The sequence below is a fragment of the Mus pahari genome, chromosome 2 (assembly GCF_900095145.1).
Source record: "Mus pahari chromosome 2, PAHARI_EIJ_v1.1, whole genome shotgun sequence".
Classification (NCBI taxonomy): Eukaryota; Metazoa; Chordata; class Mammalia; order Rodentia; family Muridae; genus Mus; species Mus pahari.
Window position 1 is genome coordinate 12,835,266 of NC_034591.1, and position 14,856 is coordinate 12,850,121.

Below are 14,856 nucleotides of genomic sequence, written 5' to 3' on the forward strand. Positions count from 1 at the left end.
AAGAGGAAGAGGAAGAGGAAGAAGAAGAAGAAGAAGAAGAAGAAGAAGAAGAAGAAGAAGAAGAAGAAGAAGAAGAAGAAGAAGAAGAAGAAGAAGTAAATGATCAACACATTATACATGGCTTGAATCACAACAGCTAATGGTTTTAGAAACTACAGGCTTGGGCATTCAAATACCAAATTTACTTTTTAAAATCAGCACCTTTGATGAAAATCCGCCAATTTGCTAAAGTCTCTTCTTTGCCTAAAAGGATTTACAAATGCAAGGAAAAATTATTTAAAATGTATTTTTACTCAAGCTTTCTTTAAATGGATTTGATTTCTATTTTGTAAGTATATTACTTTTTATTTTTTTTAACTTGGACACGAAATGACTGACATATCATGCACTTCCCACATATCAGATTTCATCAATAGAAAATGTACAATGCTTCAAGTAATAGTAAAAAAAATAAAAATGTAAAATCTGCCAATTCATTCTTTGATGCCATTAAATCTCAAGTCAATACCCATTTAAAGGTAACCAGTCTTTATTAGCATAAAACCATTATGTTATTTCTTATACACAATTATATTTTTTCTCCTTGAGGAAACCTTTAGGTACTGAATCTATTTTTAAGGGTAAAAGAACTTTGTTTTAAAGTCATTGTGGTAGATCACTGGTTCTCAACCTTCCTAGTGCTGTCACCCTATAATACAGTTCCACGTGTGGTGACCCCCAACTATAAAATTATGTTGTTACTACTTCATAACTGAAAATTTACTATTGTTATGTATCATAATGTAAATATCTGATATGCAGGATATCTAACATGCAACCCCTGTGAAAGGGTTGTTTGACCACCCCCCTCCCCAACTGGGTTGCTACCCACAGATTGAGAACTGCTGTGTTAGATGCTAATACATCTGAACTTAACATAATCTCTGAACAAATTTAACTTTGTAGGCAATAACTAACATTTGGTATGAATATACCCTCAAAGTTCTTTGGAAGGACACCAAACTTTAAAAATGTGTATGCAGGCATGGCTCAATTTTGCATTTAAATTTATTGCAGAAATAGCCATATTGCTAAGCCATTTAATCTGTAGTGTCATACACAACACTACAAATGAAAGGAAATACAGTTTTAATTGTAGATCCAGCTTGAAAGGATAAAGATGCTAAGAATAGTTTTCATTCTTTAGTCTAACAGACTAAGAGCACAGAGCTGAGCAAGCTTACATTTAACCCTTGCCAAGCTGTAGATACTGTAATCAATAAAACAAAAACCAAATAAACAAAAAGAACAACCAAGCAAAGAGTTCACTCCAGTAACAGTAGGAATTCTGAAGAGTTAAGGGCTGCACCATGCACTGATAGACAGTGGGGTGGTACAGTACATAGATGGCTATAATGTTCTAAACTTAAGAAGTCCATGTAAAAACATCCAAACAATTAATAACTCTTAAACAATTCAAATTGTTATTCACACCAACCACTGCCTTAGAATGGAAACCGAGTGATTCCCATAACAGGATCTTTGAGGAGCTTGTAATAACTGTTGCTACAAGCATTCCAAGGCAGCATAGTACATAGAAATACATCTCTACAGCTCTGCATGGGGAAAGACTCTTCCATATCTCTATCTATATGACAGTGAGTCTGTCCTACAGATTTCATAAGTCTAGGGCTAAAGTGGCTTTGAGGAGTTCTTAGAGAAGAGTTCTCCAGGAGCTCTGTAGACTCCGCATTCTGCAACTGTGACATCTGAGCTACAAGGCCTGCCATTCACATCAGCATAACAAACAACAAATAGAGTTTTTTTTTTCCCACTGTACATTAAACTCTTAAAATACATTTGCACTGAATTGCAGTGTATCCAATGTAAAGTCAAAAATAAAATATACTCCATTTGATTTTTTTTTCTCTTAGCTACCTTAATGACTTAGACAGACTCACAGCCCCTGGGTATGTGCCAAATGAGCAAGACGTTCTACATTCCCGGGTGAAAACCACTGGTATCATTGAAACTCAATTCTCCTTTAAAGACTTGAACTTCAGGTATGTTCAAACCTGCCTTCTAAGTGTGGGTGGAGGATGCTTTCAGCTCAGTATTTCATCATGGAGTCAGGTGCAATGATTTTGGAATTAGCTGGCTAGACCCCCTAAACAGACATCACCCCACCCTTCATCTCTACAGTCCACCCCACCCTACTCTGAGCCTGTCCTTCCTTCTAGGCTGCATTTCTCAAACAAGTGGTAGCCCAATTCTCTTTTCTAATACTTAAAAATGACTTTCTGAGTTTGATTTAAGTAGCCTTTTAGCAACAGATGTCAGGGATACTATTTTGTTTGCCTGCTTACTTCTCTATTTGCTTGAAATATTCCTTAAATTTACCTTAGCTTAAAATTAAAATAATTAAAATACTGTTATTTGAATGTGATTCTATTTAAAAGAATCAAAACGTACATATTTTCATCAGCCTGGTTTGGTATGGAAATGAGTGTCCTAGTGTTTTTGCCATTGCATTGAATTCCCGTTCAAGTAAACCCTTGAAATTGTACTATGAAATCCTCTTTAGATTTACTAAGAAATGTAAACCATAATACAGTTAGACAGCATCTCTTGGTTTTTAACAGCTTTCATATTTTCCCCCTGAGGTAGGGCAAGATATTTGTTCTTGTTTATACAATGTTTAACAGTTTTCTTTTTCTGTTTCATGTTTTTTATTAGATATTTTCTTTATTTACATTTCAAATGTTATTCTCTTTCCTAGTTTTCCCTCTGAAAATCCCCTATCCTTGCCCCCCTCCCCCTGTTCCCCAACCCACCCACTCCCATTCCTGGTCCTGGCATTCTTCTATACTGGGGCATAGAACCTTCACAGGAACAAGGGCCTCTCCTCCCACTGGTGACCAACTGGGCCATCCTCTGTTGCATATATAGCTAGAGCCACAAGTTCCACCATGTGTTTTCTTTGATTGGTGGTATAGTTCTGTGGGACTGAGGGGCATTGGGGAATAGTGGAGGGAGGGAGAGAGCCCACGACCCACCAGCGTTCCTGTGCTCTGGGCAGGTGGACTTGGGAGGACTGCCGGATGCTTTCCACTTAGCCTGGGGTGGACATCTGGCTGTGTGAAGCCACTGGACCCCACTCGACAGGGGGCGGACAAGGGGCAGCCCCTGATACCAGGGGTCCCAGGGCGACACTCTCGGCCCCGGAGGTACAGGAGAGAGGGCAGAGGGAGAGAGGTTCCAACACAGGAGAGAGTCCTTAGACCGGTCCATGGCTGGAGTACAGGAAGGCCTTCTGACGGGAGATTAGGCATGGCTCCTTAGGAGAAAGCCTATCCCATCATCCAAGCACAGTGGGCCTTGATGAGCAGAGACAGTCTATGGTTTTAGAGCTTTATTATAGAAAGGCAGGGGGAAGAGAAAAGGTAGAAAGAGAGAGAGAGACTGGCCATGGCCAAGAGGAGGGAAGGGGGAAAGAAAAAGAGGAAAGGCTAGAGAGTAAGAGGTTAGAGAGAGAGTTCTCCAGGAGAGAGAGAGGAGGGGCCAAGCAGCTACTCTTAGAGCTCCTCTTGCTGTCATTAGGTAACTGGGAGGAGTCTAGCCTGAAGGTCAGAAGCGTGGGACATTGTGTATGTACGTGACTACTAGCCACACACTTCTCCTGTGGGGGCTGTGGGGGTGGTAACTTGGACAGGAGCCAGGAGTCCAGGAGACATGAGGGAATGCCTTCCATTCCATGTAGGTGAATTATCACCACCAGGTTCTACAGGGTTTCACGACCTTAGCTCGACTGGAGACCAGACTGTCTGTGCATAGCCCATTGCCCCACATAGTTCCAAGGAGCTCTGGAGGTTACTGGTTAGTTCATATTGATGTTCCTCCTGTGGGGCTTCAGTCTCCTTCAGCTCCCTGGGTATTTCTCTGGCTCCTTCATTGGGGACCTTATACAAAATTTAACAGTGTTCTATGAATTTAGGATGAGGTGGGATATTAATAATAGCAGGTTCCAACTAAATATGTTAGTAATGAAAACATGCTAAAACTACATAAGAAACAAGGTCAGTCTTGCCCACAATAATGAAAATGTACTCAAAGAATTAAAAACAAACAAACAAAAACAAACAAACAAACAAAAAACCTGGAGAACAGCAGACATGAATTTTTTTATAACCCTTATGAGAAAAAAATATAGGTAAATGCTAATTAGCCAATATTCTCAATTCAGTTTAAGGGAGATAAAAATTTTGAAAGACTGCAAAGTGCCAAAATTGGTTATTATTAGCTAGCTAATTAAAACAGTCATTATACAGGATATTTTCAAGTGATATGGAAATAATGTCTTCTTAATTCGTACTAAATTTCAGGCCTACAAATAGTTAATTTTCTGAAAAATTGGTCAAATATCAAAGCAGGGCAAAGGGTCACAGAGAATGAAGTCAACTTTCCCTTGGCAAACTCCAACAAGTTCTCCTCAGTTCTAGCTTGGTGTTGTTGCAGCCAGATGATCTTTGCCCCAGTTTCTGAAGGTTTCCTTTGGGAGCCAAGTCCACAGCTGCTCCCCCTGTCTCCCTCTGCCGTGCCAAGGACCTTTTCACATACTCCCTTTTCTGTTCGCTCTCTTTCTTCTCTTCTAGTTCCTACGGCACAGGCTAGAATTGCTATGGCCTTGAGGCTAGTCGTGCCAGATATCCCTTCTTTGGATCTCCAGGAAACAGCAGCAGCAGCTATGGATCTCTTAGATAGCACATGTAGGATAAAGGTTGGATCAACTTAACAGTCAGCACAGAGTTAGTGTCTTGATGCTACATAAGCAACTAGAATATCCTCAGACCCAGGTTATATGAACCATATGGCAGTTTTGATAATTAATGCCACCTGCTAGATATCACAAACCTCCCAGCGTTGGCACTACCCACCACACTGACTTTCTGTCTTCACAGAATTAGCTGGTTCTCTGGTTCTAACATTCCAGGCACAAGGACATTTATGCGAGCTGTACTCTTTACTTAACGTGGTTTTGCTCCTTTTTATCATAAAGATTCAAAAAAAAAAAAAAAAAAAAAACCTAATACTTATCCGTCAGAGTCTTGACCTTCTGTTTCCTGGCTATATATAGTTTTCACTCTTACAGGCAACAGTGTTTGGGCACAAGTTTAACAAAGGCCTTTCCAATGCAGTGGGGCAAATGAATAACGGGGAATTAAAGCTAATTTGTGGTTATTGATTTCTCTGATGTAAATACCTCCTCCACGTGGCAGTTTCAAACTAGTAGTGTTATATTACACATGCAAAGTGAGAAGGACATTCAAACAAACAGCTGTCTCCACAATTCTGCAAGCATTCAAATTAATACACCAAACTTGTCTCCTCTTTTTCTTCTTGTTACCAGTTCTTAACTTCCCTGCTACTTTTTCATTTCCCCCTTTTGTTCCCATTTCTATTTTATGAACTCTCAACCTTAGAAAGTGAGGGCCCACATGTGATGTTTTGATCCACTGCCAGTGCCTACCCATAGTAAGTAAAGCAAATGGTCAGCTTTAGTCGACTTTGCAGTAATATCACATGAAGCAGCATGTATCCAAAATTGTTGCATGTGACATGATAAGCTGGGTGGTGCTATATTTATATATGATAAAGAATCAAGAAATGAACATTGGGAGCGAATCTCCAAATAGCATACAAAGAAATGCTGAAGTAGTTATCAAAATGTACATAGTCCCTTTTTAATAAGGAGTGTATCTTTGCATGATGTCATTGATGACTGTTAGATACGTTGGTATGGAAAGCATTCTTTTCTTCAAGAGCAAATATTGTATACAGTTGGTAGTCTTTCACAATCCCTTTCAGAGAAAAAAATGATAGGCGAGAAAAAACTACAGCTTGTTGAAGAATTTTAATGTCTATTCATGTCAGTTGATATATAATGGTTGTTTAATACATCCTTAAAGTTTAACCATCTTTCTTTCAAGTACTGAGCAGAATAATCCAAATGTATAGGCTTTCGTAGTACGTATAACATTCTGAATTTCAAAATTAAATATAAAAATAATGTACCTTCAGACTTCCCTTCAACAATTGCCCGGGTATTAAAATACATTACTTTACCATTGATTTGTATTAGCATAGCAGAAGTCATCCTAAAACTATTTAAAACTAAAGAGTTAATTTACATTAGTTAATTTACATACAGATAGGGAACTCTAGAATTTTAAATAGGAATGAATACCAAATGGAAAGCTCTCTCTGCCAAGGTAATGGATCGCCTCCATGAATCATATAATTTAATGGAAATTATCCTAGAGTTTATCTCAAGCCAGTGTGCCAACTGTCAAGCTGATAGGACAACTTATCTGAAAGTTCTTATCAAAGCAGAGCGTTCTAACTGATGATCTGACCACTGATGTTTACAGATGTTCAAGTTGCAACCTCACTGGAAAATGAAAAGCAAATCTAAGCCCTTCTGTTGTTGAGTAATTCCCTATACTTAAGTGACGTAGGAACAAATCTAAATTGAGTTATCAATTGTAAAAAGTCATTTTCTCCTTAAATGTTCTACAATTAGAGAACGAAAAGCACTCTGCATAAGAGCCAGAAAGGCTGGAAACCTCAACGGAGAGCTTAAAAATTGTAAATTTGGCATAAGTACTGTCACAAATTTAAGAAGATCTGGGATTTGAAAAAAAAATAGAGAGACAGTTTTCCTAAAATATAAAGTGGAGTTCTATTCACTGTGTTCGTTTCCAAGTGTATGAGTTACCAGACTTAGCAGCAGGGCTTGTGGTCTACCCAGCAGCTCAATCCCAGCTTACATTTGTTATTCTCTATTAGAACTCATATAATATTAATTTACATATGCTGCATGTTAGTTATATATGTGGTCATGATGAGTGATACGAGTATAATATGTGATTGAATTTGACTATTGTTTGTTTTGCAGAGCTGGGCATAAAACTTAGGCACTTCAACACACTAGGCAGGTTCCCCTTCTGCTGAACTGGTCTCTTAACCCTTGATCTTGAGATAAGTAGCATTAGGCTGCCCATGATATCACAAAGTAGCCTAAGATAGCTTCAAACTTATCAGTCTTCTGCCTCCATCTCGTAAGTGTTGAGATTATATGTATGTAACAACATGCATAACCAAGATTTTATCTTAGTGACATCATGATTTTAAATTATAAGGCAGAATTATTTTTTTATGTTTTTTATTGAAAATGGTTTTTACATACAATATATTCTAATTATTCATAATTTAAAATTATAGTGCACATGATAAATGGCATTTGTAAACATGGCAATATTTAGACTGGACTCACTTTTGGCTCTAAATCTTTTTGATTATTTTTAAATGAAAAGACTAATGAAGTGATTTAGACATACCTCTGTGCATGCCTTGGTGTCAGTTCATATCTGTTCTTCTCTGTTTTCAAAACAGGGCTAGAGAAAGAAGTATGGTGCTCATTTGACTGTGGTTGTGTAATGATGGCACACAGTCAGCAATTCACATCCTCACTTGTAACCATCCTAAGACGGTTAATCAATTTTGCATTCATCAGCATCTTCAGCAAATCTCATTTAACAGAATAGTTTGAAACAAATCCCTTCAATGATTAGCACTTGTTTTTTATATGGCAATAGAGTAGAAAAGGTTAGACACAGAATCTTTTCCTAGACTCATGCCTACGGAAGAGGTGATGATGTCTACCACAAATGAGTTACAGAAGCATTGCCAGTGGCTAGCTCCCATCGATTATGTAATAAATTATGTATTACAGAGATTGTAATAGTCAAATTATTCATACTAATTTATTATAATATGAGGATTAAGTACTTTTGTGTTATCAAATATTTAGCCAACTATTTGATCCATAAAATTTAACAGCCTTCCAACTGATTAAATAGAACCATAAAACTCAACAATTTAGTCAGCTGTTTAAACCAGTCACAGGACTCTGGTGACTTGCCCTATGTTAATATCATGGACAATTTAACACATAATCAATATCTGGATGTTGCTTAAAAGCTTGGCTTGTTCATTTTTGTCTATATCCTAATCAATAATTTAAAATTTTTTTTTAAATTTCCAGAATCCTAATTTTACCAACAGGAGTTTGAAAATGTTTATAAAACCTTACTAAAAATTAACTAAATAACCTCCCCCAAATCTAAAGTTAGTATTTCAAGTTGCATGTAACATTTTGAAAGTCTCATTGTGGAAGCTAAAGCTACCCATGTATGACCCATTCCTATCAGTCTAAACCATTAGGCAGTGACTATAGATGTTTTTTGTTTTTTTGTTTTTTCACAGAATGGTCACAGTGTGTGTGTGTGTGTGTGTGTGTGTGTGTGTGTGTGTGTGTGTGTGTAATCAACTATATAAGTAAATCTCCTTTTTCCTAGCTTTAGCTAATTTGAAAAGGTTACATTAATTTATACCTCTGTAAAATAGGCCTCGGTATGAATTTTTATAAGAAGTTGAAGTTAAATATATATGCGGAATAAACCATTATAATAACAGAGAAAGAGGACCTAACTTTTCATAAAGCTAATGTGATGTCCAGGGGAATCAACATAAAATCAGCTCTCTGGACCTTGATCTCATTTGCTAATGAACATTTCAGTTCAACAACAACAGATGGTCTAGAGAAATGTGCAGTGATCTCTGGTCCCTGCTTTCTGTGTCATTCTGTACAGAAAACATTCTGTGACTCATGTGAGTCATAAATGGGAAGATCATAAAGATTCATATGAAGATGGACTTTAGAAAACATTTTGTCACTAGGAACACAGACTGAGTGATCTTTGCCCCCCCCCCCGCTTTCTTGAAAGAAAGCTAAGATCTAAGATCATTAAACATGTTTATGGGTGCATGTTCAGCTGTTCAATGCTGAGAACAGAATTTAGGGCATGTTCTCTAAGTTCCACGTTCTTATAGTGAATTTAGTCAAAAATGAATACTTAAAAATACTTTTAAAAACATCTTAGCTCAACTCTGCAAAGACTCAGCTTTTAGTGAGCAGAATATTATTTTCCTCCTGATACAAAAAGAACTGTTTTTGTTTGTTTGTTTGTTTGTTTGTTTTGTTATGTTTTGTTCATTTTTTCAAGACAGGGTTTCTCTGTGTAGCCCTGGCTGTCCTGAACTTACTCTGTAGACCAGGCTGACCTCAAACTCAGAAATCCTCCTGCCTCTGCCTCCCAAGTGCTGGGATTACAGGTATGTATCACCACTGCCTGGCAAAGAACTGTTTTCATGAACAAAGAAATCTATAGCTATTAATTTGTTTCTCAGGGAAAGTACACAATTAAAATATGGCATTTATACAAGTGTAAGGTAGTGTCACTACTTACACTTAATACTACCTAGTATTTTATGATAGCGTAAAATATGATAGTGTAAAATACTTGGGTGTCTCCACGGCTTATATGAAGAGAAGGACCCCTCTCATACCTGTCATGAGTTGCTAGTCAGCTGCAAGGTTGCCAGATCCCCAGAGAAGGTCAGGCCCTAACCAATGAGGTAACTGAGCTTCCATTCACCTTGATCATCACTTCATACTCTTCACAGGCTTCAGGTTGGAGATGAATCCCTTGAAATCATTGTACTACAGAATGTGAAGGAACGTGTGTAGAAAATAAGTATGCAAGAAGGGTGTGAACTGCCTTTGTGCTAATTCTGGCGCATTTATTCCCTCCATTAAATTCCCTTCAGAACTCTCATATCTTTGTCATTCTTATTAGCAATTCACTTAGAATAGAACCTGTGTGAAACATAAAACAAGATGAAACTAATTTTCGAGAAATCATATTACTCTCGCTATCATAAAATACTAGGTCATCTGCAATAGATTAGAGAGTTTTTATTTGTTTGTTTTGTTTTTTAGCGACAACTGAAAGATAAAGTTTGACTAAGAATTTAAAGATTAGAAGGCAATTAGACTGAAAACAGGATGTGAGTTAAAGAAGAGTAATTCAGAATAGATAGTAATTGAGCATAAAAGCTTGTTAAAAGAAACTCAAGGCCTGCTAGTGGATAGAGTTTAACCAACACGTCCTTGACTCCCAGTCCTGATATTCTGTAAAAAGATGCCTTGTTCTCACCTCAAAATCCAAATCGCCTTTTCATGTGATTACATTGTCCTGGGCCCTAGATCACTTAGTTTTCCACTAAGCAGTCATTGGAGAGATGGTTAGAGTCCAAGAATCAACTAGAACTATTGATGTCCCTATCTGTTCAAATCTGGTGGGTGTGAACAAGGGTGGCAGCTGGACTGGAAAAGCCCACTGTTAATACTATCTTAGTGATGTACTTTCCAGAGCCCAAGCTAATGCCCAGTCTCAGGCACAACATTCCATTCCTTTGATAAGATCCTAGGATCCAAATAGGCTAACAAATCACAAAGTGAAGAACATGCGTATCACCTACAACTCAGAAGTTCTACACTATTTCTATTGAAAGATGGGGAAACACCTCAGAAGAAATTTCAATAATGAAAAAACTGCTGTATGATCCGGAGAGAGATAGCTAGAGACCATTCCAGCTAGCTCCACATGCTAGAATAAGTTAAGGACCTATGATGTACTATATAAGTGTATATATAAATAAAGAATATCACACAAATGAGCCTATTATCTAGCACAGAGACTAAAATATAGCCGACTCAGAACTGTTAAATGAATGACAACCTCGAACAAGTTATCTGAACACATCTGAAAGGTAAGAAAAACAGCCAAACGTTTCTCATAAGTTCCTCCTTCTGAGGCTCCGAGTCAAAGATTCTTCCATATGCTCCAGAGTTTGTAGCACAGTAGGGGTTTGGGTTGGGGCATTTGAGGAATTTTTTTTCCTTTTCCCCAGAGATAGCTTTGTTATTATCTTATCTTTGTGCTTGTATTTTCTAACTTGTAGTTAAACTTTAGACTTTTTGAATTTTCCCTTCTTATCAGTGGATAAATTTTAGCTCCACTTATCTGTTCTTTCCTGTTTTAACATGAGAAGTATGAAGTACAAAATAGTGTGCTTTTTTTCCTTTAGCCAGCCTCTGACTCTCTGACTATGTACATTGTGTGTGTGGTCTTGAGTTTGCTCTGATACTCCTATTTCTGCCTCCAGAGTACTGGGATTACAGACTTGCTTTGATTACAATACCCAAAGCATTATACTTCTGATATTCTTCATGAAATTGGTTGATTGACATTTGTTTGGCTAAGGACGATCATCTTCTAGGCCTGTACATTCAGATGCTTTCACTAATTATCATCTCCATCTCAAATATTCCTGTAGCTTATAACCTAGTTTCGACTTTAGCAAATGCCTTCTGTCCTCAGTTTAAAGTAGCCTCAGTTACATAATAAACAAATAAACAATGTTAGTCTTCCATACAAATTATGAATTATCTCCTACTCCACACCCCAATGACTGGAATATAAAATCTAAGATTCCTGTGAGTCAGTTACTCTACAGCTAGTCGACCACAGGCAGCTCGTTGAGACTCCTTCAATCCTTTGTCTTTGCTGTTTCCTCTTCTGCTTGTTCCCAGATGTTTCCCTAGACACCTGCCAAAACTCAATTCCTCATTTTCTTAGATTTTCACACAGTTGACATTTTTTGTAATTACTCATCAGTACATTGTAGTTTATAACCCTTCCCTACTTGCTACACTTGGCTAATGACAGATTGGAAGCTATGGAGGCAAAATCTTTTAGTAACTGGCCCTGAGTAGACATTGGTGACTTCATTTTAGCTGTTAGTACCTATAAAAAAAGGTACAAAGAGTGGTACAAAGAGGAAGTGCTGGCTGCTTATCACTTTTCTCTGACCATGACAATTGCTACCAATTTGATGATATAGAACTGAGTCAGCACATTTAAACACATCTTTTTGAGTGATTCTCATGATCCTTCAGCATGACTTGAACCCCACTGTGTATGGACATACTTTTTGAATAATTAAATATTTAATTACACAATACTATGATTGCTTGCATGTTTATCTCTCTGTCAGCGAGCAGGATCTTTGAAAACAGCAATTATATCTTTTCATCTCCATGTAAACTGATTTAAATCAGTGTTAGCACAGGACACAAGCTTATTGGATAAAAAAGAAATGTAGGAAGAGATAGAGAGAATCATGTCATCAGACTGACACATCCAATCTTCCGGTCTATTCTTGAAGATATGTATAAACTTTATCAACTTCTTCTAAAACTGATATTTTAAACTGCTTCAAATTGTAAACTGCTTTAAATTTTTCAGTTGTTCAAGTTACCATGAGAATAATTTCACTCAGTCCTATGTGAAGAGGAAAGAATGAGATTTCTCTTTTATTCCCCCTGTGGTGCTTGATCAACTTTGGTTATCCAACAGAAATGGAAAAGAAATGCATTTTAAGTATATTGAAATATGTGTTCAGTGTCAACCACTGACCAAAATTTGGAGGAGTAATTTTTCGTTTTATTTTATTTTTTTAAGAATGTTTGATGTAGGTGGCCAGAGATCAGAGAGAAAGAAATGGATCCACTGCTTTGAAGGAGTCACGTGCATTATATTTTGTGCAGCGCTAAGTGCCTATGACATGGTGCTTGTAGAAGATGAAGAGGTGGTAAGTGAGATGCAGCAGGTGGAGGCAGGGGAGAGATCAAGGCAAACCCAACAGTGCTATCCAGGGATAGTACTGCACTCACTTCCCAACCCAACATCCACCTTACCAATGGGCATATGATGTCTAGGACTTGCTTGTGATGCCCATGCTCAAACCCTGCACATGATAACCTTACGCGATCTCTTTCTTTACACCACAGAACAGAATGCATGAAAGTCTTCACCTGTTCAATAGCATCTGTAATCACAAGTATTTTGCAACTACCTCCATTGTTCTGTTTCTTAACAAGAAAGATCTTTTCCAGGAGAAAGTGACTAAGGTGCACCTCAGCATCTGCTTTCCAGAATATACTGGTAAGATTGTTCTCCTCGATTCTACATCGTACACTCTGTAAGACATCACCCTTCCCCCTATCCCCGCCTCTGTGTGTGTGTGTGTGTGTGTGTGTGTGTGTGTGTGTGTGTGTGTGTGATGTACTTGTTACTGTTGAGTATATGTAAATGTGTGTATGGGTGTATATGCAAGTTTGTGTGCATACCTATATAATTTTGGGAGTGGTATTTAATACCTTTCCTTAATCATTCTCCACCTTTAAAAATTAATGAATTTTAACCTATATATGTGTGATCTTACAAGAATTTATATGCACCACATGTGGTAGTACCCTTGGAGGACAGAACAGGGCTCTGGATACCCTGAAACTGGAATTACAGACAATAGTGAGTCACCTTGTAGGTTCTGTGAACCAAATTTAGGTCCTTGTGAGAGTAATATGCACTTTTTAACCTCTGTGAAATGTGTCCACCTGCCTCCGTCCCAACCTTTATTTTTTGAAACATGGTCCCTCACAGAACTTGAAATTCATCTGTGCAAGTAAACTGGCTGATCAACAAGCTTCATGAATCCTCTTGTTCCCACCCTCTTCCTCACTCCTTCCTGGGGTTTACAGAAGCCCACTGCCACACCCTGGTTTATTCAGACATTCTGGGAATTCAAACTCAGGGAATTCAAACCTCATACTTGTGTGGTAGACTCTCTAGCAACTGAGGCATCTCCCCAGTCCTCCTGCTTGGATCTGAACATGACTGTGATTCCCATGGAAAAGACTCTCTCAAATAAAGAGGAGCTTTTGTCATCCTTTGGAAATTAAAACAAACACCAATGGAACAAACTGGAAAATGTGAGATTGGTGAGAGTGGCTGCTCTGCATGCACATCAAATGATGCCGCAGGCTGTATTAACTTCTGTATAATAATGTCACTGTAGTCACCTTATCTAGAGCTCACAGTGGCACACTGGAGCTCAGTAGCTCTTCAGTGTCTACAGTGTTGGTATGGAACAACCGGAATGAATGTGACGACAGCGTCCCTTCTCTTTCAATTCCTGATGTCCCACCATTTCATTGCTAATCCTGTCAGTCAGTAACTACTGAGACCATGTAACATGAAACAGTTGGTTTACCTTTAGGAACTAAGTTGCAAAAGCATTTAGCTGTACTGATGTTAATGAAGTTATCTAAGACTGAAACAGTTGAGATTTGATCATAAATGCATGTCTAATTTGACTTTCTGGGTATTAGTTGTCCTAAGATCATGGTAGTCTGTCAAAGTGGGTATTTATGCTGGCTAATCTTTACTTAGAGTGTGTCATTCTATAGTTGCAAACACCATCTATAATGCCTATACATCTATCGTGTGATAAATACAATCATGAATCTATATTTAATGATGTACTTTAAATATAGACACAGTTAAGGGACATATATAATTAATACAGTCTCTTAGAGCAGGTCTTATTCAGATATATGAATACTTAGAGAGTGCAGAGATTTTATGCACTTACTCTGTCCCCTCTCCCATAGGATCCAATTAGTTACCTCTTGTATTGATGCAGTGTGCTTGTTGTAATTGATGGAATGATGTTGACACAAAATTAACCGAAGTCCACAGTTTAATTAGGCCTTGTTCTCTGTGTCTCATAGCTCTGTGTGTTTTGCTAAATGCATGAAATGTAGGCACCTGCTATTAGTCTTCTGTTAAGATTACAAATACCCAAGGTAAATCAGACGATAAAGAGAATGGCATTTTTCTTAATTTCATAATTTGTGAAGTTCCAATCTATAATCAGTTAGCCCTGTTACTTCTCAGTCTGTGGCAAGGGATTGTGGCAAAGGAAGCCTGTTAGCTCTCTATCAAGAAGGAAGCAAGAGAGGAGAGAGAGAGAGAGAGAGAGAGAGAGAGAGAGAGAGAGAGAGAGAGA

General features: G+C 37.9%; 1 protein-coding gene across 1 annotated transcript in view; it reads left to right on the forward strand.

Moving 5' to 3' along the window:
- Nucleotides 1-14,856, forward strand: part of LOC110316158 (guanine nucleotide-binding protein G(t) subunit alpha-3) — a 49,567-nt gene that overhangs the window by 32,460 nt on the left and 2,251 nt on the right. Inside the window, exons 5-7 of the mRNA XM_021190254.1 lie at nt 1,914-2,042; nt 12,468-12,597; nt 12,797-12,950. Coding sequence (XP_021045913.1) covers nt 1,914-2,042; nt 12,468-12,597; nt 12,797-12,950 — 413 coding nt within the window. The remainder of the gene's footprint in view (nt 1-1,913; nt 2,043-12,467; nt 12,598-12,796; nt 12,951-14,856) is intronic.